At 37.5% G+C, this 26,046-nt stretch overlaps 1 protein-coding gene across 1 annotated transcript in view; it reads right to left on the bottom strand.

Annotated features, from left to right (window-relative positions):
- ZDHHC17 (zinc finger DHHC-type palmitoyltransferase 17) overlaps nucleotides 1–26,046 on the bottom strand; it is an 82,520-nt gene that overhangs the window by 51,208 nt on the left and 5,266 nt on the right. Inside the window, exons 2-3 of the mRNA XM_068936116.1 lie at nucleotides 10,028–10,131; nucleotides 399–521 (exon numbers count right to left, since the gene is read on the bottom strand). Coding sequence (XP_068792217.1) covers nucleotides 399–521; nucleotides 10,028–10,131 — 227 coding nt within the window. The remainder of the gene's footprint in view (nucleotides 1–398; nucleotides 522–10,027; nucleotides 10,132–26,046) is intronic.

The raw sequence follows: 26,046 nt of genomic DNA, 5'->3' as shown, positions 1-26,046 counted from the left end.
CAAAAGGATGAATTAAGTAGGAGCTTCCTTTATTATATTAATCATACCTATTAAAAAAATTCACTACCACCATGCATCAGGTTTCCCTTCCTCAAAGGGAAGTTTGATATTGCAATGAGACTTCCACAGTATAGATAAATAAATTGCACATAACTGTTTCACAGGCTTATCTTCTTTGAAAAATGCTTGAACCTGACTACTGGACATTTAACAGGTTTTAATTCTGTTCACTGCAGCATCACATCATTATTAAGTGCAGATTAAGTCTTCTATTTCCCCCTCGCTGAATTTCAAGGCCCAAAATTGAGTATGAGATAATTAAGACTAACACCATAAAGAAACACCAACATTTTTAAGGACACAATTAATTGATGTTTAAGTTCAAATGTAATACATACTTCACCAAATCTATCCTGTTGTTGATTGCAGCCCAGTGGAGAAGTGTTACATTTTCTTTGTCTGGTTGCCGTACATCATAACCTGCTTCTACCAACTCTCTACATCGTTCATATATTCCATACCTTGAAGAAGAAAATAAGATTTTTTTTCAAAAATGTTACCTTGGATTCAAAAAAAAAAGAGGCCAACATCATAATTATGAGCAAGATACAAAGTTTCAACAGACAAGAAAGAAGGTAAAAGGTTCACACCTTCTGGTGTGAAGGAGGTGAAGGAGGTTTCCAACAAGAGTTATAATAACCAATTCAACATTTTACAGAAAATTTGTCTCCACAGCAAACCATACAGCAGAACAAGGTGAAATATAGATCAGTCATATGTCTGGTGGAAACAAAACTTCTCTTTTCCCAGGGACTCAGCTATATTTGTTTTTTCCACCTCTGTTCCTCCCTTTCTCTTGAAGGCCAGAAAGGCTTAGCCAACTGACTTAACAGTAACTCCCCAAGATATTCACAAGATCGTCACATCAGTTACACACAGTAACTGGTCTCAGACACTTCCCATTTTTCTTCTCTGACAACAAACCAACAGCAGTTTGCTTGATTTAAGTACTATTTTCTTTTTTATAATACCACTTCAAAATTATGTTTTCTTCAATAAGAAGTCTTAACTTTTTCATTCAAAAGGACTATTAAATGTGAACTATCTCTACTTAAAAAAAAAAGTCTGCCTATAATTTCAAAAGTTGAAACAATTCAGGAAGGATAAATGTCACTTATGCATCTAATGTAGGACTAACTCCAGCATTCAGTAACACTGGTCTTGATCCTCGTATCTTTATCGCCTATTTTTAGCGGCAATAAAAGCAACCTGGAAAGGCACGTCAAGATTAAATTTGAATGTCTGTACCATCTACAGGGATAATAAAGCCTCAAGTAGGAGACTGATGTGTATGTCAAACTTGGAATAACATCAGTGCTTACCCTCCCTGCAATGTCTGCCTTCTGCTAAAGCAGCACCGTAACCTCTCAAAGTTAAGAGTTTAGGTATGTTTTCCTTAGGCTGTTCCAACATTTTGTTCTCTGCAAAAAAAGACATTCTTAGATGTCTGGGCCCCACTGACCCGACCCGCAGGCCAACCCTCCTGTCTCACTCAGGCCCTGTCACCACTGCCCAGCCTCACCATCAGTGTTGGGTTTGACCCCAGCTGTCCTCACTAAGCCTGACCCAGACCCACAGGCTGACTACCTAGCCTGGCCTCAGCCCTGCCTTGTCCCCATGGACCGCCCTGGCAAATCACTGGACCTGATCCTAACCCTCACCTGCAGACTGACTTCACAACTTGAACTTCGGCTTGCTTTACCACCATGAACATGCCTGATGATCTGAACTCATTGCTGAACCTGGTCACAATCTCTGGGCCTGCCTGGCTCCCTTGTGGGGTGGTGGGATGGGCCCTGGCCAGGGAGGCCGTGCCCTGCCACCATCGGGAGCTCCTGCAGCTCCCCAGCCGCAAGGGAAGAGCCAGCCCTTGCTGCACCCAGCCACAGACAGGTCAGGCGAGGACGAGGATGGAGGAGCGAGAGGGAAAGAGAAGGGAAGGCAGGACTTCTCAACGCAAGACAAAATTCTGAACTTACCATGTCTCATCACACTAACATATTACAACATCTAGAGTTAGAATGACAGGTGGTTCAGACAATAGCAAAAAAGGCCTTTTCTTGACAAGCTTTTCTACTCTAGAGTCTGCTGTTATGAGAATCTTTGTTAGCACAGACGATCCCTCTACCCTTCGTTTAAACAAGTAACTGAAGTAATTATGTAAGAAATAATTGTCCTGCAGCCCTGCTATTAAGTTTAATGGTCATCAGCTAAAAAATTGTACTGCCTAAGGCTGAGCTTAGCTGGATCTCATCTTGCTTAAATAAGCAGGATTACACAACAGGCAAGAATATTCAAGTACTCAGTAAATTATTGGAAAGATGCAAACAACACAAGAACACAATAATGCTAACTTCTATCAAGTGTAAAAAGTGATCATGTAAGTCTTTCACTAACAGATTAGTATAACAAAAATTAGCTCTTACTGGTCAGCTATGGTAAACAGTACAAACGATTCAGATTAATAACTATGTAACACAAAATGAACATCCTTGAAAGTAATCTCTCACGCTTAGTTAAGTCTTTGTTACAATATACTGCTGATACCCGAATGGCACTGCCACAAAGCCGTCAGGGTTTCGTTTGTTTGTTTTTAAAGCATATCTAGCCACACAGCAAGTGTGGCGCTGCTTTATGATGCACTTTGCTGAAAAGACAGGAAAAGGAAGGATAGCAGCAAGTGAATAAACTCCACAGTCAGTTGCAAGGTAGAGCGTTGTGGCTGACAGCCCTGCAGGAGCTCCAATAGTATGCTCTAATTATGCTTCATATCGATATTTACAAATATCACTCTCTAGAATTCACTCTTATGCTGGATTTATCAGGTTAATATATTGTCCCGAGCACCTGGGTAAAGTCTATTGCATGGTTTCAGATACAACAAGCTGCAGCCCTACCAGATTCCCTCCCTAGGCTTAACCACAGATCTCTTCTCTCCGCAAAGACAAACTGCAAGTAACAAATATTTCCTACCGCTTAGCCACAAAACAAACCATGCAGATCTGCAATACATCAGGAAAGCCTTTCCAAGAGCAAAACAGGTTCCAGTTCAGCCACTTACACTGAGAATGAGCTATACAGCGGATTGTAAGTCACCATCAGCTTCTCTGTTCCTAGCAACTTATTTTTGTTACCTAGAACTTAGTTACAACCGATTACAAAAGATACAACACAGCAGGCAAAATTTAATAAAGCTTCAATTTATTAAGCTGTCATAAGAGGGCTTAAGGATTGAGATATATGAGAACTGTCTGGCAAAAAGTTTAGGATTTAGCAAGTTGCTCCTCTTTCTGGAAACAGTATGCTGTAGACAATGAACAAAAAACAAAAAACACACACCTCATCCCCCTTCCTTCCCACCCCACCCCTCTGAATTTGAGGTAGTCATAGGTTTTTGCCCCAAGAGTATCAGCATTTTTCTCTCAAATATTTGTACTAAACTAATAAACCCAGCATCTGGTTAATTCTAGAAGATGGTATTTGTAAGCATCAATATGGAGCGTAATTAAAGAACACTACTGATCCTGCCTTGTTCTTAAAGAAACTGGACTGGTTCTTTCAGGGCACAAGCACCATTGTGTAGGCTTGTTCTATAACCACAGAGTCTAAGACATTTCAGTAGCTAAGTTATAGCCTTGTATTTGTCAGCCTAAGTTAAAACATTCTGGATTCAGTACTTTCTAAACAAGATTACATACTTAAAATGCAAAAGGATTCCGGCATACTTTTTTTTCCCCCCTTTTGTCCAAAAGCATATAGGGTTTCAGAAATAGACACATCCAGCATTGCTGTATGATTAACAAAATTTCGTCACAAAACTAGGAAGGAACCTCTCTTCAGTGAGTATATCACCATGCCAACAATCAGGAGGTAAGCCAGGAGCTTGTTTCCTCACCTTGCTATTGTAACTCCCTTCAAAGCTGTTTTAACTGGAAATGCAATTAGTAGAAAGAGGTTGCTCTTCAAGTCTCAGTCCAGCAAACAACAGTGGTTAAGTACTGACACAGTCTTTCATATATCCTTACTGCTTAACATGTAAAATATAAGACAGTTTTGTTTCCAAGAGCAAAGCAGTAACTCAGCAGAGCTGCCTAATGAATCTGAAACAATGACAAAAGGAGACACAAGCAGCTCACCAGCTGCATTTATTCCACAGCAACCACCACTGTCTAGCCAGTTTGAGTATGTCACTGCTCCTGTTAAGAAAAATCCACCACTCTTCCATGTGAACTTTGGACACACGTGACTTTTAGCAAAAAAGTGCATCATCATCCACTGGCCCAAACCACTACTGACAAAGAACGCGCACCCGGGTGACGGTCTGTCCATTCACTTGGATCAGACTGTGACAGACTCCTTGCATAGCTGCAAGAAGCTGGAAGTAACTGTCACTCTGGCCAGCCTTCAATAATTTGAGCTATTCAATATGCATCTGTTTTCCTTCTTACCAGTTACCCTCTGAATGATGAAAAATGGAGCAGGGGGGGGAAAAAAAAACATGCTTTCAAACACATTCAAGACATGTTTTTTTTCTGAGCAAGATCCAGCGTATTTCATTTTGTGTTGCACCATTTCACAGAGCACATGAACTTCATGTTGAAGGCTCTCAGTGAATAAGAGCAGCTAGAGAACTTTACAATAATAAAATCTCAATGCCTTAGTACTTGAGCACAAGGAATAAGTCTTAAAGAATGCATGAAAGCACTCATTAATGTTTAATACTAATGTTCATAATGATTATTTAAGATACTTTCAACATAGCGGGAATTTGCTCAAATTCACTACAAGAAGGAGGTGCCCACTAGCATCATTGCTCAAGAGAACTGAAAAGTCATGAAGATATAGAAGAAACTGAAGGCCTTCCATGCAGCTAGAAATGAAGTACTTGCAAAGTATTAGTAAATATCTAGTGTTCCTCCACTGCAACAGCAAAGGCAAACATGGCTCGTTTTAGACTATTGCTTTTAAAATAATTTTCAGATACATATAAGCAAATGGCCCAGTTCTGCTCTCAAAAATGTACAGGAAATTCTGTATGAACTGAATAGAATTTTGTTACAACTGAATACAGGATGCCAAGAGATTACACATACATTTTAACAACATCTGCAAGTTGAAGAGCTGGTATTGGTACACTAGTACTTCTAACTCTATGTCTTTGAGCACATTATAAAGGATACTTTTCACTGGATTAACTATAGCAATACAAACTGAATAAACCATACACCATCATTTTTACTCTAGCACAAATTTCTCCAAAATAAAGAGAGAGTATGGTATCAGTTAAAATATACCCAGTTCCACCTCTGTGTAAGAACTGCACGAACCTATCAGGAACGTGGAGTGTGTGCAGAGCAGGGAATAGAGAAATACAACTAAATTCTTTGCAACAAGAATATCAACGGAACTGCTCATTTCTGAAGTTTTAATTTGATTGTAGAAGTAAGCAGTTATTAGATTTGCAGCTCAGTGCATGAGCATGTTAATTTATTAAGTGTCTAATCCACACAGTATGAAGATAAAGGACATGAACAGTTGAACAAGGTATGAAAACAAAGAATGAACAAATATTACTGGAAATGCACAGAGATCACAAACTTATCCTCTTCCCCTACTGAAAAACATAAAAAGTAAATACAGTATTTACTAACGTCATTTTATTTCTCTGTAATCAAGTGACAACAAACTGAGCATTTCCAAGTATAATTCTACAGTCAAACAGCATGCGTGTAATACAGATGAATTAAATCTTTTCATCCCATTTTTCTTTCACTTCAAAAGTTTAAGAAGTTAGGTTGCCCATTTTAATGTATATTGCAACAATTACATAGCTAGTTTCACACAAGAAACCTAACAATGAAGCACATGCAGTATGAACAACAATCAAGAAACAAAATTTTAAATAACTGACTAGCTATTTGTACTGTATGACTCAATGCTTTCATTATCAAAAATTTGATAGCCAACAATTTTATACTACACTAAAATGCACTTTCTACCTGTCAAAAAGCCTACAACTTAACCATTCTTACATAAAAGGCCAAACCACAGAATGGTTGAGGTTGGAAGGGACCTCTGGAGAGCATCTAGTCCAACCTCCCTGCTCAAGCAGGGTCCTCTAGAGTATATTGCCCAGGATCGTGTCCAGGCAGGTTTGGAATACCTCCAGGGAAGGAGGCTCCACCACCTCTCTGGGCAACCTGTTCCAGTGCTCACTCACCCTCACAGGAAAGAAGTTCTTCCTCATGTTCAGATGGAACTGCCTGTGTTTCAGTTTTCAGAAGCCTTGCTGAAGTCCAGGGAGACAACATCCACTGCTCTGCCCTCATCTACCCAGCCAGTCATCCCATCAGAGAAGGCTATCAGGTTGGTCCAGCATGATTTCCCTTTGGTGAATCCATGTGGACTACTCCTGATCACCTCTTGTCCTCCAGATGCTTAGTAAGGACCTCCAGGAGGAGCTGCTCCATCACCTTGCCAGGGATGGAGGTGAGGCTGAGAGGCCTGCAGTTTCCTGGCTCCTCCTTCTTGCCCTTTTTGAAGACTGGCGTGACATTGGCTTTCTTCCAGTCCTCAGGCACCTCTCCTGATCTCCAGGACCTTTCAAAGATGATGCAGAGTGGCCTAGCGATAACATCCGCCAGCTCCCTCAGCACTCGTGGGTGCATCCCGTCAGGGCCCATGATCTCCAATCCGATCCTCCTCAACCAAGGGAGAGTCTTCCTTTCTCCAGACTTCCTCTCTTGTCCCCAGGGTCTGGAATTCCTGAGGACTGGCCTTAGCAGTGAAGACTGAAGCAAAGGCAGCATTCAATAACTCTGCCTTCTCTGTATCCTTTGTTACCAGGGCACCCGCCCCATTCAGCAGCGGGCCCACATTTTCCCTAGTCTTCCTTTTGCTACTGATGTATTGGAAGAAGCCCTTCTTGTTGTCCTTGACATCCCTTGCCAGATTTAACTCCAAACGGGCCTTGGCCTTCCTGGTCGCATCCCTGCAGACTCTGACAACGTCCCTGTACTCCTCCCCAGTGGCCTGTCCCCTTTTCCACATTCTGTACACTTCCTTCTTCTGCTGGATTTTTGCCAGGAGTTCCTTGCTCGTCCATGCAGGTCTCCTGCCTGCTTTGCTGGACTTCTTCCTCAGAGGGATGCACTGATCTTGAGCCTGGAGGAAGTGATGCTTGGATATTAACCAGCTTTCCTGGACCCCCCTTCCTTCTAGGGCCCTACCCCATGAGATTCCCCTAAGTAGGTCCCTGAAGAGGCCAAAGTTAGCTCTCTGAAGTCCAGGGCTGTGATCCTACTTTTTGCTGCCCTGCTTCCTCCTTGCAAATCATCAAATCATTTAAAAACTTGAATGAATATATGAATAACATGAGAGCAATAAAACAAACTTTGCACAATGACAGTAGATAGAACAAATTTTAGCAGCTACGCAACCCTGAATATGCTTACCAGTTCTTGATCACTTTTTTTTTTTTCCTAAATCTCAGATGGGAGACAATCAACATTAGCTCTTAGTTCTTCCTCTGTTTCCACAGAAAGAAGGAAAATAATTTGAAATAATCAAAATTATGGCAAAGTTTTAAATTCCACTAAAGGTGATTATTAACCTGCAGATCACCAGCCCTGAGTGAGAAGGGAATAGATTTCAGATGACACAGACAGATCAGTTTGTTGGTCCAGGGGCAGGGCAAGCTATAAGATCAAACCAATTATAATTGAAAAATAAAAAAAGTTGTGTTATCAGATCACTCTTAAATCCAATGGGATTTTGTTTTGCTAATGGCAAGCACTCAACTTGCCATTTGATGGTATCTCATTTTAAGAAAACCTGTAATGTTCTTTTAGGGAGCCTTTGAAGAATGCTTAGATGCAAAAAAACCTAATCGTGCTGCCAACGCCATGCTGAATAGCGAGTGTCTGGACTTGGAGGTAGGGGGGAGGGGGGATGGAAATAGGGGAAGGTAAAGAGCAAGACAGACACCAAAACTAAGAAACTGAAAACAATTCTTATTCTATCTTGCTACATTTGAATTTGCTGAATTGTTTGGGATGGGGAATTCTGGGAGACAGATGAATGGCTCTTTTTTGCAAACCTTTTTTCTTTAGCACTGACCTGAAAAGCAAACTAAGTCAGCATATATTTTAATCTAAGTGAACACTGATTTTTGAGGGTAAATGGTAGAGAATGAGATCTCCTATTTTTCATCCGTATTAAAAAATGAATGGTGTGGTTACTGACTTCTATAGAAACAAAACTTCATTTTTATAAGAACTGAATATCAGAGAAGCACTTTTTTACCACTGCTTTTTATCAAATGAAACTTTTACCTCTCAGAGGAATGTGAGTTTTTTTTGTTTGAATTACCATGTTAGCAGTATTCTTTATTTTGTTGCAAGCCTTATGATATGGGGGGGGGGGGGGGGAGGAATTTCCCATCTTAAATTTTAGAGATTTTTCCCTTATCAAAGGCAGCTTGTGAAGATCACCCTGCGTTGTATATCATTGCTATCAAATCCTTCTAAACACTTAAAATAAAGGTGAGATTGCCCTCTAGTCGAAGAGATTCCAAAGGATATTACTAACCTGAGCTCATAGTATTCCATGTTAGCTGCTACCTTTCTGCGTGATATGAAACCATAGCCCTCTCTTACAGAGAAGAAGAGAAATCACCAGTCCACCATCCTTAGAAGATTTTGAGGGAGAGCATAAGTCATTCCCAGCCCTGTTGATCCTTATTAGAGGACACCAGAAAAGGATTACAACAACTCAACTCAAAGCACAGATTAGCATAACTTTGAGGAATAACAGAAACAAGTGTGTTTTAGGGTTGAGTTTAGAACATGCAATGATCGCACAAAACAGAAGCGGGTAACTAGAAGTTACTTGTGCCATCATGATATTTGTATGTCTTTAAAAAGCAGAAAATATTGGCATGCCATCGAATTAGGGGAATTCCAGACATGCTAATAAGTTATTGTTTGCAGTATTACTGCTAAAGTCTTTACAGCAATGACTGTGGAATCAGTCAATACCTGCTTCAGGAAGTTTAATTCTTAATAATTTGGAATTAAAAAAAAAAATGGAAGTGATAGAAAGTACATACTTCCTACATCTAAACAGGGGCTGTGTCAAATACATAGCTGCAAAGGTGCTTTCAGTTGGAGGTGGTGGCTTTTAGGGAAAAAAAAAAAAGAAAGAAAACATTCTTTTGAATAAGATAAATACCTAGGCAAGGTAAGAAACATAAGCATTCAAATTACCTGTAAAAGGAAAGAAGCACCTTACAAAATAGCCTATCATCTCAGCTCGCCCAAGAAAAGTGACTGTGGTGGTTTGGAAACGGTAAATTGAAAAGTGATGTGATGTAAAATCACATCACTGCTTAGTAAAATCTTGTAAGTTAGTATATACTACATAACTGCATAGGAAATAAGCCTATAACATTAATCTGCATGAAAAATGCAATTATTCATTAGTATGATCTCAATTAATTCCTAAAGTCCTTTCTCAGCAAAGAAGTCAGTTTCACAGCAGCTTTGAAACAGCAGAATTAGAAGTGATGGAGGAAATTACATACAGACACATTTTAAGCAATAAACGATGCCAACAATTCAAGAAAACCCACGTTTGCTTATCTGTTTTGCCTATTTACCTCTTAATCATCACCTACAGAATATATACACCAGTCCAAATATGAGGAAAAAATAAAACTAGCGTCTCTTCCAACCATCTGCCCAGCAATCACCTATATTTACAATTTATAACAATTACTCCTGCATATTTTCATACAGTGCTCATAAGTTTCTTAACAGTGCTGTTGTAAAGTTCAGTTTTGATCCTGCATTACTAGTTCTGTAAGTGTAAAGTTACCCTTCAAGTTTATGTAAATGAAAGAAATTCATTTTGCTGTTTAATTACTACAGACACAGAATAACCTAACACTCAACAAAAATAAACTTACTGTGTGGCTTTGACAATGTCCCAAGTGCTATAATCATCAATGTGGCTTTTCCGCCCAAGAGATTCACTATATCCATGGTTGTAATGGCTCTGAGGCTTGAGTTCCTAAACAAAAACAAACAAACAAAAAAATTTACTAGTGGAACATCAGATTCAGCATTACAGAAGTTTCTCAGAAAAAAAATAAAACCCTCAATAAAGGTAAAAATAGAGAGAGTATAAGGACAGTACCCAGTTCAATATACTATACAGCTACCTAAACCTGAGGGTGGTCAGTTGCATGTTTTTACATTCTATATAGTAGAGAATACAGTAGCCTGTTTTGCATTTCAAACATTTTCCCAGAAGGTATCATTTGTAGTAGCAGAGTTCTGCCAAATCCTATGCCATGCTATTTTTGAATGCGAACAAAAGGAAATAGTACTATTTTATAAATGCAATACAAAATAACACAGCTAAGAAAAGCCACTGGCTGTACACTGACAAAAATCTCACCTTACTCCATTACTACAAATGCTATACCTCATCAAGTTGCACAGTTGAATACTGTCTGTAAAACCAGAAGTACTTGGGAAGTACCAATGCCAATTACTAGAACCTACTTTTTATATCTTATTGGCTCTTCAGCTCCTGTACCAGCTTCAGAGATGAACCACACATTTTTAACCAGCGAATCTCTTGACACAAAATTTAAGAAATAGATTCTGACACTTGGCCAGAGCTCCTCAGAGGTAAATGGCATCACCATGACTGGTTTGCAGATATTGTCCCTACATACTTAATTATTTTGATGAAGGGTGAAAGATACGGTTTCCCCTGCTGATTTTCCCATTTTGCTTTACAAACTACATGCACGAGGGAATTCAAAATCAGCTCAGCAAGCTGAAACGAATGATGAGGGGTTTTTTTTTTTTTTTTTTACCGTTTCTATAGAATTATTCATAGGTTACAAATATTATAGTTGATTATCTTTGTATATCAATCAAAAACTATGTATCAATCAAAAATGTGATAACTAGGACACTAGAGTAAAAAAACGATAAGAAGCAAGCTCTCTGCAGTTAAAGAACTGAAGCATGCATTTCAACTGATTTTAGTGAAATATGTAACTTCTTTTTAGACAGCAGTCCCTTTGCTCAATTTTTCCCCCAAGTACGTTTAAACAGACAGAAATTCTGTTTCGTTAATCTATACCTGGAAACATTTTTAAACACCTTTTGAAGTGTTTCAACTTCTACTTACTTATTAAGGTCAGTGACTGACTTTTTTGCCATTTTACTACCTAGGAATTTTTTACTTGGGAATAAAAATAATCTGAGCCAAGGTGACCATGTTACAATACACCAAACTTTAACAGAAGGACTATCAGTCACAAGCTCCCACAATTTTCCTAAAAGGCAAACCTCCCCCCACTCCTACCTCAAAGTGACTAAGAGCTGTATTATGTTATCGCTAGGGAGAAGAACGTATTGCCAAGACGAACAGACCTCCCATTTCTCACACCCTCTCATCTGTGCAATTATTTCTGGAAAAGGAGCTGTCAGTCACAAGGAGAAATATTAGTAACTTGTTACTTCGTCCAATTCTGGTTAGTCAGCCAAAGTAATTCGTGACTTCCAGTGATAACATTAACCAGCCATGTATCAACCTAGCTCACGTGCAAACAAGTAAAACCCAGGCATCTTTACTTCTTAATCTAGAGTTTATTCATTATAGATACATAAACACAATGGCTTCCCAATGACTGCATACAGTTAATCAAATCAGTCATCATACATTTTTCTTATTACATTCACTTTACAGGTATTTCTAGCCTAAAATAATTATGTGTATTTTTTCTTTTTGAGACACAAAAGCCAAGAATTAATTTTGTCTGAAAAGGACGTTTTAAATAGATAATACCAAATACCAACATACTGAAGTGTCAATTAATAGAAGTCTAAAACACGTTAGGCAACTGCAATCTCAGAGTAGACCATCAAGAAAGTAGTCTGGTAGCAAATCCCAAAACTCTCTGCATTGATTTCAAAACCAAGCAACTTAGATCGGTCATGTTTGTATTTGTTCCATATAAGGTACCTATGCACATTTTAGAGCAAAAATCAGGTCAGAAGCAGTGGAATTTTTCTTCATGAAATATTACATTTTATACTGCTAAAATGTATTATATTAATATAGTTTATAGAGATTTCACACATTAAAAATCCTTTTAAGGAAATTCAAATTTTTAGACCTTTAAAACAGCAAAACTAAGAAATAACACAGTGAAAATCTTCAGAAACAAATGTAAAAGGACAAATTAGGTCAAAAGTAGGAATTGAATGTTAACATCCATTAGGGCTATCAAATACTTTATATATAAAAATCGTTCTTCCTTCAAACAAACTAGGATTTCAGCCTTGAATAGAAAGAAAGAAAAAAGTGTACAAAAAAGTCAGTCATTAAACTTGGACAAACTGTGTTAACACTGTCTTTTTTCCCCTGCTTATAACATACACTTAGGTAAGTGAGCCAATCTTAATTTTGTATTTTAATAAATAAAATACTTTTTTGTATCATCTGTTACTTGGTTCTCTATCATCTCAAACTATAAGCTTGCACTTTAAAAAACAAACAATAAAGCTAAAGTTCAAAGCATTATCCCTGTCTGGGACCTAATTGTTATATCCAGTTCTTCATTTCAAACTGCAGGAGCTTATGCATTTGGATCACAGGGGAAGGTGCAGCTCCTGAAGACGACCCAAACAAGGCGTCTCCACACTACTTGCATCCTTCATCTATAAGGATGACGAACCTAACAGATCAGAAACAGTTCATAGCAGCAAAACAGTAATCTGTTTTTGAAAGAGAAGGAAAAACTTCTTCCCTTTCTTCTCAGTCGCTCCCTCTTTCAAAAGACCTAATCAGTACTCATCATACCCTTGGCAGACAGAACTATCACATATAAGATGATCAGAAAACAGATTGTTGAATATTGAAATTTAGCTACTCAAAGATACACCTAATTCCAAGAAGCCTATCTCTGTTTTCAACCCATTTACTGTATTGCACTTAAACAATAAAAACATTTTTATATATAGATGTGTGTGCATGTGTGTGTAGATATATAAGTAGATACCTAAAAGGAGATTTTTTTATATATAAAAGAACAGCCTTACTCAGTAGGAATATGTACATATGAAGAGATTGGAGAAAAACCTTGCCACTGAATGTTCACTTCTGCTCAGAGCTTCTTTATTCTACAAAATTAAAGATCTGACAAAACCATAAGAGAGAGAGACAGCGTATCTCATAATACTTAAGAGCCATCCTCTGACATTTGTGATGCTTCAACAAATGAGAAGGAAAACATAATTCAACATCTTTATTTCCTCCATGCCATTTTTAGGACAAGTGATCTATACATACACTTTGTTTTCAAAACGAATTTTTATGCATACTTTTCAGAAAAATGAATATTTCAATTTTACTTAGTACTCAAGTGATCAATAAAAGGGGCATATCTTTTCACGACTACAATGCTTTTTGTGATGTTGAGTATTTTGGCTGTTTTGCAAGCCAGAAAAGTTAACTAGATTAATCAATTAAACTTTACCAGCCCAGCGGTAGTATGCCATCTATACAGGACAGCCAGCCTAAAAGTGTACCAGTGCATCTGCTGTATCCAAATCACATTATAATACATACATTTACTCTCTGGAAATACAACTTCATTTGTATTTGAAGAAGGCAATAGCTTAATGAAGCCTTTTTTCCAGCTACAGGATAAGTGAGCGTGTTATTTGGAGTAAAGATACTGAAAAGAATACCAAACAGAGGACATAAATTCAGATAAAGAATAAACTTTAAAAATGTAACAGCATGCTAAATTCAGTATGCTGTCACATGTGACATTCTTTTTCCCTCATATTCCAAAAGAAACAAGGATTTATACTCACTGCTCACCTCATTATACGACTGCACAAGGATTTTGTGTATTAAATCGTAGGGCTCAGACCCTGAAAAGCCAAGCAGAGTCACAGGATAAACCAAGTAGCCAGAGGCCAGAACAAAGGAGACTTGCTGCCCTGGAATGCCCCGATGAGGGGATATTTAGTTCAATATTTCTCAGCCTTCATCAGCTGTTGGAAGGGGAAAAATTCTGTCTTCTTGTTATCTAAAACTTGCAAGAGCAAACTGAAAAACTTGAGTTATTCTCAGGCAGATATTAATTTACCAGGAAACACCACTCTTTGGCTGCATTTTCTAGACCATTTAAAGCAGACATAAGCCAAGCTTATGCTCCCTTGAGGCCACACTAGCAAATCAAGAGAGCCGCCGTTCTACGAACGGTGTACATTTATGCCAGTCTAAAGTAAACATGAAACCACAGCCTTATTTTACTAATGCTTTCTCAAAAAGGTTTATAGGAATACAGCAAAATATTAAATATTGCATCTTATTTCTTTTGAATTTACATAGTTAATAATTATCAGCTCTACCTACATCTTACCTAGTACTTTTACCAAGCACTTCAGGGTATCTATGTAGCACTCTTCACTTCTTTTTTTAAAAGCAGCTTTTAATCTCATTTGGTACATTTTTTTTTTTTAACAACTACTTTATATGCTGAAACTTTCAACTGTGGTTATATTAACAAAACATAGCCAATGTGACTAAAAAATTATATTCGAGGTGATGACAAATATGACTGCTTGACACAATGAGTAAATGAGAAACAATCCTTCCACACACTCCATGCCTATATTATATTTAACAATTGACTCAAAGGATAAAGACTCAAGAAAATTATAAACAAAGAATGAACTCTGTTTCCTTATTAGTAAAAAGAGTAGCCAAATTTATTTTGCATTTTACACGTAAAGATAGTTAAAACAATCTCTAAAATCCTGGAAGATGCATGAACATCACAGTCTCCAATACCATATGATGCAGCGTTATAACCACTGGGTTACTGTGGGGGAAAAAAAAAAAGTCTCCTCAGATTTGTCTGAAAAGGTCAAATTTCTGCTCATTTTGGAAATAAGTCATTTAAGACACTTTCCAGAAAAGCATATAATGGCTTTGAATTCTCATCTGATGTGGTCGATTCTTTGCAGCCTGGACACAGATTCCTAAGCTCAAAGTCAAAATTTAATATTCAGGACTACCTATGTAACTTGACGGTTGCATGTTGGCTCATAGCAGCACGTTGGCTGCTAGGAATGCCATGCTATGGGTTACAACTCTTACTTGGCATTGTAAGTGCTTAATTTAGGACTGCGATCTGCAAAGTGACTTTTGGGTTACCAGGTCAATGCCTGATATATATTTGGTCCCACCAATACAGCTCACTTCACTCTATATGCAGCACAACCCCAAAAGTTTAAGACTCCTTAGGAAATTCAAATTATGTCCTTGTCTAAGGGACTGTATCTTAAAATCATAATTTGCAATATTACAATATAGACTTTTTTTAAAATAACTGTTTTCTGAAGCATCTGTTCAACAAATGAAAAAAAGAGTAACTGATTCTTCTTTTGTAACTATTTAGCCAGATGTCAAGTTCTGCTGGTTATTTCTGTAGTTATTTACAAAGTAACAATCAGAAAAACTGTATAGGTAATTATTTAATTTTACTACACTACTTTATTGCAAATATAACCTGAAAGTAAACAAGATCCACAAATGTAATTAGCATAAGCGAACGCTTGTCTCCAGGACTGCAATGGTATAAACAAACTATAATAGAGTTTGTAGGAGAACTCAGCAGTAAAATAGACATTTGAAAAATGGCAGAAGTAGAGCATAAATACACAGCATTTCAATTCTGTCTCATAAATAAGACCTGTATAGACATCAAAAATTCTCATAAGCCTATACCTCCCTGTATATATTCATTGTTACAAGCTATGTAAAAAATTACACCTAAAATACAAGAAAGCTTTCTGTCCTGCTCTACAAAACAGCAAGAATTTGATACCATTCCACATCTTAGTTTTACAATGTGCACGGTAACTACATCTTTCAGATGCACTCTAGACATTAAGGTGACACAATTCCATCCAAAGGATATACTAAAAGGACTTACCACAGACATTTACACTATTTTCCAAATAAATAAGCCTAACGAAAAGACGCACTTATCCACGCAAGTCCACCGCTTTGTAATTCTGTGATAACAGATGGGATGTTTCATTCATAGTACATTTTTAGGTCTGACGCCACTAGACAATCATCCTGTCCATAGAGGGATTTTCAGACTAGGCCTCTCAAGTCATAATAATATGAATACAACACAGGGAAAAGCACAGGGCAAAAAAAAAAAAAATTGTGAGGACTCATGATATTTATACTATTTAATTTGTAAGACATTTAAGTAACCATTTTTACCTATTAAATGTTAACCCAGTGAATCTGATACTATCTACACAGTTACAAATCCCCCTCGCATCAGAATCTGACGGTTTTCCTATATAGCAGTGATAATTCCACAGATCTGCTTTCTAGCATAACTGTACAAAAAAGCATGCAAAAAGAGAGCTCACCGACCTCAGTAACACTTGAGAGAAACAAAACTTTTTTTAGACTGTAAAAACAAATATAATGATATTTTCACAAGAAGCTGTTCAAAGACAAAGCAATTGAGAAAGACAACAGCAATCATAGCAAGGCTCAGAACTATGCTTAAGAGATGCTACTCCTTAAAACAAAACCATCAGAGAATTTTAAGACTAGAAAAAAAACTCAAATATAAAACCAGCCAAAGTAGATGGCAGAAAAGCTTAGTATAGTAATGTAAGATACCACTATGTAAAAAACAATAGATATTAAGCATCATCTTTCTCCATGCATTATTACCAAAGATTAAGGCTTCAATGCAACCTTGATTGCAGGCACAGCTCTAAGCCTACCTTACGCTCCCCGGAGAGAGAAGCCTACATCCAGGAATAGCAAGTCCAGTTCACCCCTGCTATAACCAGATACAGTGGTGCTAGGCCAGGTGTGAGTTTGCCCGCTATGTTAGTCATTCTGCACCAGCAGCTAAGATAAAATAACACTCACCCATCATTATTAAAGAAACAAGAATAAACATAAAGTGACAAACAGCGATCGCTCATGATGCCCATGCCTGTCAGAAAACGTCGTATTATCAGTTTCACTATCACCATTTGCCTTTATTTTGTATTTATGTGAGAACTTAAAATTTTTTTCCAGATTAAAAAAAATATAGTTAAACCTCCTCTAAAACCACCTGCCTTGACACAAGTTTTTATGAAAATAGTTAAAGTTCCTGAAACTACTATGAAGCTTTTTAAAAATCAGTTGATGCATAGGTGGTAAAGTAATGACATAACTGTTTTTTGTTTGTTTGTTTGTTTTAAATATTTACATCTTAACTGACAATCACTCTTCTCCCCCTCCTGCCCCAGTGAAAGTCAGGAAAACTACAGAGAAGGCAGCAGGGACACGGCCTGATTTTACTGACTTAAAATAAATAGGTTGTAAATACTAAATCTCTTACTGACTTCATGCTATTTTATGGACCCACTTCCAAGGGTGACTTGAGCTTACTTAACAGTTTACCATTGCTAAAAAAGAAAGGTCATTTCTCCAGTCACCTTCTCCCGCTGCTCTTGGCTACAGGTTCCCAACGCTCACCTCAAGCCAGTTCTGTGATTACAGGGAGCCAACTCTACTCACTAGAGAGGGCTGGAAGAAAAATAAATAAATAAATGAGAACTCCAAACCCAAGGAACAGAAAGATTGATTCTTTTATCAGGACAGCAAGTTGAATCTTTCTCCTATGAGGAGACAAGCTCCAGAGCCACTGGCAGAGGGAAAGCAAGGAAAGGGAAGGGAGCAAGAACATTGTGGCAGCTGCCAAGAGTTAATTTGAGTCAGTCCTCATGGAACCGCACACTCCAAGGGCAGCAGGCTGACAGGGTGGAGAAAATGATGCTTTTTCTAGAAACTGGTAGAGCTGGTTGGCTTGGACGGCAGCAAGAGGAAAAGAAATCCCATCCACATATCAAGCTTTGTTCCCCAAGCTGCCTACAAACGAAAATCCTTTCCGAGCACCTAGGAAAGAAAGCAAGGTGCTAGGTTGGCTTCTCACCTCAAACTCTCCTTTGACAGCGCCCTAGTCACTCACATGCATCTGTTCCTAGTTGCTCATTACGCATGAGCGACAAATAGTACCAGTTCTTTGCACAGATGCATAAGTAATGCAGCATCGGAAAAAACTAGGGAGAATAAGGCTGAGAAAAGGATGTTTTGGAAAGAAGAGATAACTAGATACTAAAGAAAAGGGAACCCCCTTTGGAAAACAGGACTAATCAGATAAATGGATACATGGAAATAAAATAATACGAAAAATAAAGTGCAGTAGAGATAAAAAAAAAAGTATAACTTTCAAGAAAGATCACTAACAATACTGCTGTTCCCAATCAGTTCTCCTCATAACTAAACGCACAAGTAAAATTATGCTTATTTTTCCCCTCTGCATTCAAGTCTTTAAATCTTTTCCAGTAAACAAAAGCCAAAATGAAATCATTTCAAACAAAAATTCTGAGAACAGTATTCACAGGGGAAAAAACGGGAGAAATTATGCATGAAAAAATAAGATGACCAAGAGTGAACTAGTCTATGACAGAAATTTCATAATTCTCAATTATGTATAGCAAGAGGATATGAACAGGTCAATATGCCTGCCCAGACATAAGGAAGGGAAGAAAATACTGCAGCTTACAGCTGCTACACATGGCTCTGGTGGACAGTAACAGATGGCTAGAATTGCTTTCCTTTAACATTACACAATATTGCTGCAAGGAGGCAATACCATGATCAGAGAGCCAAATTCTGAATGTTGATCAATTTAATTAACAGACACTTAAAAGGAAAATACTAATAAGGTCTAAAATAAAAATTCAGAAATATAAACGCATTATCGTCCATAAAATATTCCATACTAGTTCCTGTGTTTTTAATGAAAGTAGGTTCATAGTTTTCAAGCAGTTGTTTTATGTTTCTTAACTTCTTAATATTATGATTGCAACCAGATATTGAAATAAGAATTGTGATAAAATTGGGCATGACTGGAACAAGCTGCACCTTCCTTTATACCCATCTTTAAGCATGCCATGCTGTTTCATGGAACTAAATAATAAAACAATCTTCCTTAGCAATCTTAATACTGACCTCCGGTAGCCCCTTTTACATCTAGCAAATTTATATATAAGAATTTTCTCTCCTCACACCCGTACATTCGTTTGCTCTGTTGTTTGTTAGAATATAATGCTTGGTTTTCCTCCCTCTTTTAAAAAGAAAAGTGCAAGAATCTACAAAGAGGCATTTATCTATATTTATTTGCATATTACATATAAGCCATATACACACCATACACAAGCCATTCATGGACTAGCATTAATAGAAAGACTCTCATGGAATGAGTGCAAAACAAATCAATCAACTACATTGCTAAAAAATTTATGGCAGGTATTTATTTTAACTTTTTAAAACGAATAGATAACTACATTGTCTCCTCAAAAACCTGAAAGAACTTCCTTTCTTGTCCCTACCCCCTTGTTACTATTACCACCCACCTCTGCAATAGAGGAAGTCATAGGAACAGACACTAAAGTCATCATGTCATTTTAAAAAATACTACATTTATTTCTTTATAGGCATGGGAAGAATAGCTTTTTCTCGTACAGAAAGAACACAAAAACTTAGGGTACTGCCAATAATACCTAATTTGACCAACAGCTCACTGTCAGCAAGTGGGAGCAGCAGTCCTGATCTGTCCCATACTCGCACAAAGAAATCCTAACCAGACAAAAGAAAAATTCTACAGGGCAGCACAGATTTTATCAGCTCCAGGAGTCAGAGCCTTCAGCAACCATGAGTTGCTACATTGGCTTAACAGGACCACACATATACACCTTCTGTTTAGCTAACATATCCTAGAAAACTTCAATCTAAACCAGATTACATTCCCCATGCGCAAAGGTGGTACGACACCACCTTCACTTAAATTTTAACTGGTTATTTTATATATCAACGAAAAAAAGAAAAAGAAAAAAGAAAAACACACAGTTAAGCATTTTGCTTGCAAATACACACTATCAGGTTATTTTACGTGACAAAATTTATTTGGGGATTCTCCCTACCCGCTACTACAGCATTAAATTACAAAATAGGAATGTGACATGACAAAAACCCTTTCCCTCAACTGTTAGCTATCACTGTTTTCCGTTTGTTTTTCACACTTGACAGTATTTTGCAAATCGTCTGTTCCACTTCCCCCCCCCCCCTCCTTTTTAGTCCTATTTGTGTGGATTCTTGATATACTAACAGAAAGGAAGATACATTTATGAAAACCTTCCAAGAAGTTAACTGTAGAATTTAAATAGTATAGGAGAAATTCAGTACCTGAAAAAACATTCTGATTCTTTTTGAAAGCAAGTTAAAGTGGACAACGCATTCTTTAAAAAGAAGCAAAATAGAGAAAAGCATCTGAAACACCCTATTGCAAACACAATATAGTAATTCTTTCACTAATACAAAGTTTCAGCCACAAAAGTCAGCCACTATGCAAAATGAATAAACTTGAATATTCTCTAATGCAAATACTTTTTTTTTTTTTTAAATGTAAAAATGGGAGAGAGAGATGCCCAGCCAGAGCCTCTAATCCCACTACTGCACATGAAGGTCAGAAAGATCATGTGGTTTAAGGCATAGCTGGTAGAGAGTAAGTTTTGTTTGTTCAAAGCAAGTGTCCACAATCAATTGACTGCTTTCTAGTCACTCACTTAGATGGCTCTAAATTGAAGGATAATGTTACATTTTAGTAAATAGCAGCTTCATAAGCAGGCTTTCCAATTTGCCTTGTATTTGCACATGCAGTGTTAGCAGCAAGTATTAAAAAAATATGTATTCACTAGCATTTGTAAAGCTTAAGAAAAATAAAGCTTAGAATATTACGGTTTAGCATTCATTTCTCACTCTAGTTCCTGTATATAAAGGTGAAAGATTAAGTATTTAGAAACAGTAAATACAAAGTTATGATATATAGATACGATATGTCAATAATTATTTCTATTTTGGAAATGTAGGCAAATTAAGAAAAATGCAAGTTCAAACACTTTATCATGCTATTTATTGATTTAGTTATTTAAACAGCACACAAATCCCCTATGTTTTGTGGTATTTTCTAATTGCGCCCTTATTTACTCCCTCAGTTCCTTTTCAGATGAGCATATTTCATGTAAAAGTACCTTCTGTTAAAGTTATTAAAATAAAATTAGTCTGTCATTTACCAGTAGAAGCTTCTACAGTAAAGTTCTCAGAGTATGAAAATTGTACTAGTCAACAATAAAATCCAGTGGTGAAAATACACTGGACAGAAAGCTGTTAAATAGAGTAAAGTTTTCAATTTGTCTCCTGGGAGTATGAATAAAAAGTAAAACCAGCAAGATAAACCTGCTGAGTACTAGAAAATATTAAGCAGACCACACACACTATTCCAAATGATCATTTTTCTTAGCAACAGTAGTAACAAAACTTTTCAGTAAAGATGATAAGAAGTGCTGATATCAAAGGAGGTTTGTCGAGTTTGGCCATGCACTGCATAAGCATGCTGAAATCCTCCTCTCAAACATAATTCTTTGAAACTGTTCTCTAGATCTTTATCTAACCCTCCCCCTCTACTCAGCCCTGGGGAGGCCTCACCTGGAGTATTGTGTCCAATTCTGGGCTCCCCAGGACAAGAGAGACATGGCACTGCTGGAGAGACTCCAGCGGAGGGCTACAAAGATGACGAGGGGACTGGAGCACCTCTCCTCTGAAGAAAGGCTGCGAGAGCTGGGCCTGTTCAGCCTGGAGAAGAGAAGACTGAGAGGGGATCTGATCAATGTGTACAAGTATCTGAAGGGAGGGTGTCGAGAGGATGGGGCCAGACTCTTCTCAGTGACTGAGCACTGGAATAGGTTGCCCAGAGAGGCTGTAGAATCTCCTTCCCTGGAGATATGCAAAAGTCGTCTGGATACAATCCTGAGCAACGTGCTCTAGGTGGCCCTGCTTGAACAGGGGAGTTGGATTAGATGATCTCTAGAGGTCCCTTCCAATCTGAACCACTCTGATTGTATTTATGCACTAACAGAGCTTCTTTTAAGTAATCTAAAGCTTCTCACAAGTGCATGCCAATAAGACAACTTTTAGAAAACAAGAATCTACCCTGGATTATACACCTATTTTCATACTAGTTGTACTTACATATTAGTCACGTAATTGTCTTTGAAATAATGTTTCCAGAGTGGCAATTATTTGCCATTATTAAATGGGTAATTTTTCCAGTTAAAATTCTTATTGCTGTTTCTTGAAAACATGAAGGTTACTTCCCCCCGACCCTGCACAGGTAAATATCTGCAAGTTTTGTTTTAGTTAGTAACTTATGTTAACACACACATACATCTTTTTCAGCTTTCTTTTCAAGAAGTTTTGCCCTGTGTTTTCATCCATAATCTCAGTGAGTATTTTGAAGAAAAAAGAAAAGACTAGATTTTTCAAGTGATATAAAGCAGAGCTTGCAGAGTTCTCATGCAATGTCAAAAAATTCCTGAGAGACCTAGCACTAGCAGTCAGTCATCATGAGTTTAACTTAAAAACAACTACTCATTTTGCTACTTTCAAAGTGCTAAATTTCATAAATGCAACTAAATATGCATACAGTTGAATCTTGATGCTCAACTTTTTGTTGAAATAAACTTTTTAAAATTCCCAGACAAGGAAATTCTGAAAATTTTTCTTCAGGGATGAATGTTCTTAGTTCAACTTCATAATATGGAAACACCACATACTTCTAAAAAACAAACACAGCACGCTGAAGGTTCTGCCTCAGTCAACAAGTATTTGCCAAGACACACATACAATTATGCTGTTCAGTGAATTTGTAGCTAACTTGTCTCAGAGAGACAGTGAAAAAAGAACATCAGGATTACAATACAGTCAATGTAGCATAGAACAAGCATCAGAGTCTAATCATGGACCCTTCGGTCCTTAATATATACAAAAAAAAGTATAAATCGCAATAACTCCTCATGGAAAATTTTCCTTTCACCATCCCCAACAACCTCCAAGGCAGCAAATGAAGCTTCAGATCAGTATTCAGCTAAACAAATTCATTCCCACTTATAAAGACAGGCTGGTTCACCTACTCCAATCAGTAAGTGCATGCAAGTCACGTCTAGTCCTCCTGCTGGTTAATTTTCTGGAGTATACGAGACAACTTAGTAAATCTGTGGTCTGCCATTTAAGAGAAGCAGTCCCACTCTATTCTAGTTTATGTCCTGCATTGGTCACACAACCTTCTCCCCTATCTTGCGTCAGCACCGTAACTCATCTGATCCTACAATGAGTAAGTTTAGGGAACTGAACAGATAGAAAGTTATTCAGATTACTCTGTAGAGGATTAGTTTTCTCCTGGTTTACTTCCTTGAACTGGCTTATCCTGGGATTGAATGAGTATCAGTGCAGCCAGAAGTATTCAAAGACAGGTCTCACAATCCGCTTAAGTCAAGCTAAAACTGCCCTGCCATCAGAAGGAGTGGTCACGCTCTCAGTCCCAGCTGCACATTCCCCACTGCCTCTCATCGTTCTCATAAGAGTGCAGCAATGGCTTCAGTCAGATCAGCTCACTGACTAACACAGCAAGAAGGAAGAATCCCAGTTTATCCTCTGGGCACACAACTGCAAGAGCCAACCCAAGGAAGGGTAAAGAACTGTAGCTTTAGATCAGCTGAAGCTCAATCGTGAAAACACATCCTTTAAAAGCTGGCAATACAAGTGCTTTCAGATCAGACTCTGACATCCTCCCTTCCTTTCTACTGCAGTCCCTCCTAGTTGGGTCACCTACATCCCACTGCCCTCCAGTTTTGGTACCTCTCCTCTTGCATAGAGGATTGAGGACGCATGCTTAAAGACCTCACGGCATGCATCCTAGGAAGCGGAGGAAGGAACTGCTAGATTTCAGAATTACACAAGATGAATTGCAGTCTAATGTTAAGTTGCATACTGGGCATGACACATTTGTGGGTTCAATACAGCCACAGACTCCCTCTTACCTTAGAATAAGCTTTTGACTTTCCACTCTACAGTCTCATTTGCAAAAGACTTACACGTTTCTCTCTCAACTAAAAGGATATTATGAGAGTCAAATCCTTTCCTTCTGTCTTTGAAAAGCAGCAGAGGACACTAGGAATGCTGAAATATCAATTACTGAGGTTGCTCCCAACTAAATATGTCAATATCAATGACAATTATACAGTTTTCAAACATTTACAGTAAACTTCTAAATATTTTTCTCTTTATACCTTTAAACTAACTTCTGCAAAGTTAAAACGTAACACCATTTCATATTTTTTGTGTCACAATCTTCCTGAGCAAGCATATAAGCAAGGTGAAACAAATAACATTGGAAGACTGAAATATCGTGAAATTTGAGAGAAAGTCTGTGCTCAACAAGTCAAATTGAGTAAACGCAATATGTAGGTTAAACCATTTATCGCTGCTGTTTTAAGAAGGCATGCCTTAAAAGTTAAAAAACAATTACTACACAAATCAGAAGAAAATCTGTAGAAGGAGAAAAACCGTAAATAATTGAAAACTATTTTAAAATGCTTTATTAGGTGCCCAAGTAGCCACAGTGTTACTACTGAGAAAGAGTCCAGAGTGGGGAAAAACAGTCTGGTTTAAGAAAATTGAAAACAATTAAAAAACAAACAAGCTTGTAAAAATTGCAAGAGAAAGGCAATGAATGAATTTTCCCTCCTTCTCCGATTTGTCACAAAGGCAAGCAAAAGGACACAAGACACATCCCTAGAAGGGCAAACAGTATACTAAGAACAAAAGAAATCCTGATAGCTTTTGTCTATTATGACATGAAAACGATAGAACTGTCAATAAAATACAAGATCTGAAAGCATTCAATAAGTACAGAACAAAAGCAGTTGAGAAGAAGTCAGATAATTTAAATTGCATCCTATTGTCATGATTAAATACCTTTTAGCCTAATAACTCCTATTAAATAACTTGCAGTTTTTAAACGTTTAAGTCTTTTAAGTATTGTCTTTAACTATGCTAGCTGAATTATCTCCTTTTGCTTGTCTTTTCAGCAGTTTACATTTCCTAAATTCTCAGTAGACTGTCAGTATGAAAATACTATTGAGAGGGCACTCAGAATCCTACAAAGCTTGTATTCGATGCCACGCTATTTCATGGTTGTCTACAACCCAGGAGGAAACATAATTATAGATTAGTTCTATAGTCACAAAAAAAAAAAGTCATAAGTAGTAATCTACTTCTCACATAGTGTAGCTTGTACCACTTCCAAAGCCTAGGACAAGCCAGCATGACGACTTTAAACACAAAAAGCAAAATCATATCTACAGTGAAGACCTATAGAGGAAACTACCCAGAAAGCATTGAAGAGAGTCGGAGATGGATGATCATCTCAACACAAGCTTCCAGAACCATGTAGTTCCCAAGATGACCAGTACAATTCTTGGTATATGCATATGGGGAATACTGAGTAACAACATGGAATTTATTTTACTACTGCAGCTGGAACTGGTATGACTACTACTGGAATAATGTTCTGTTCTTGAGTTCACAATTATGACAGACATTGTACTCAAAGTCATGAAAACACAAAGAATGAGAAAAACGTGTCTTAACGAGAGAAACGAGGTTCAATCCATTTAGTCTACTAAAATATGACTCAAGACCATAACACCAACATAGGGATCTGACATTAGTCAATATACTATGCGTATATATATTTATATACACACACATCTATACACATATATACATACACACACACACAAACACATACAGAGCTGTAAGATAGATATTTCTCAAGATACAATGACCGGAAATTGAAATTAAAGTCAAACTAGAAATAGGTTTAAGTCTTGAACAGAATAATTAGCTTTAGGGGCAGCTTGCTCAGCTATGTAGTATTATCCATTACTGTATGAT

This window comes from Struthio camelus, chromosome 1, assembly GCF_040807025.1.
Source record: "Struthio camelus isolate bStrCam1 chromosome 1, bStrCam1.hap1, whole genome shotgun sequence".
Taxonomy (NCBI): domain Eukaryota; kingdom Metazoa; phylum Chordata; class Aves; order Struthioniformes; family Struthionidae; genus Struthio; species Struthio camelus.
Note: the sequence above shows the minus strand (reverse complement) of the source record. Positions and strands in the feature narration are given on the sequence as shown.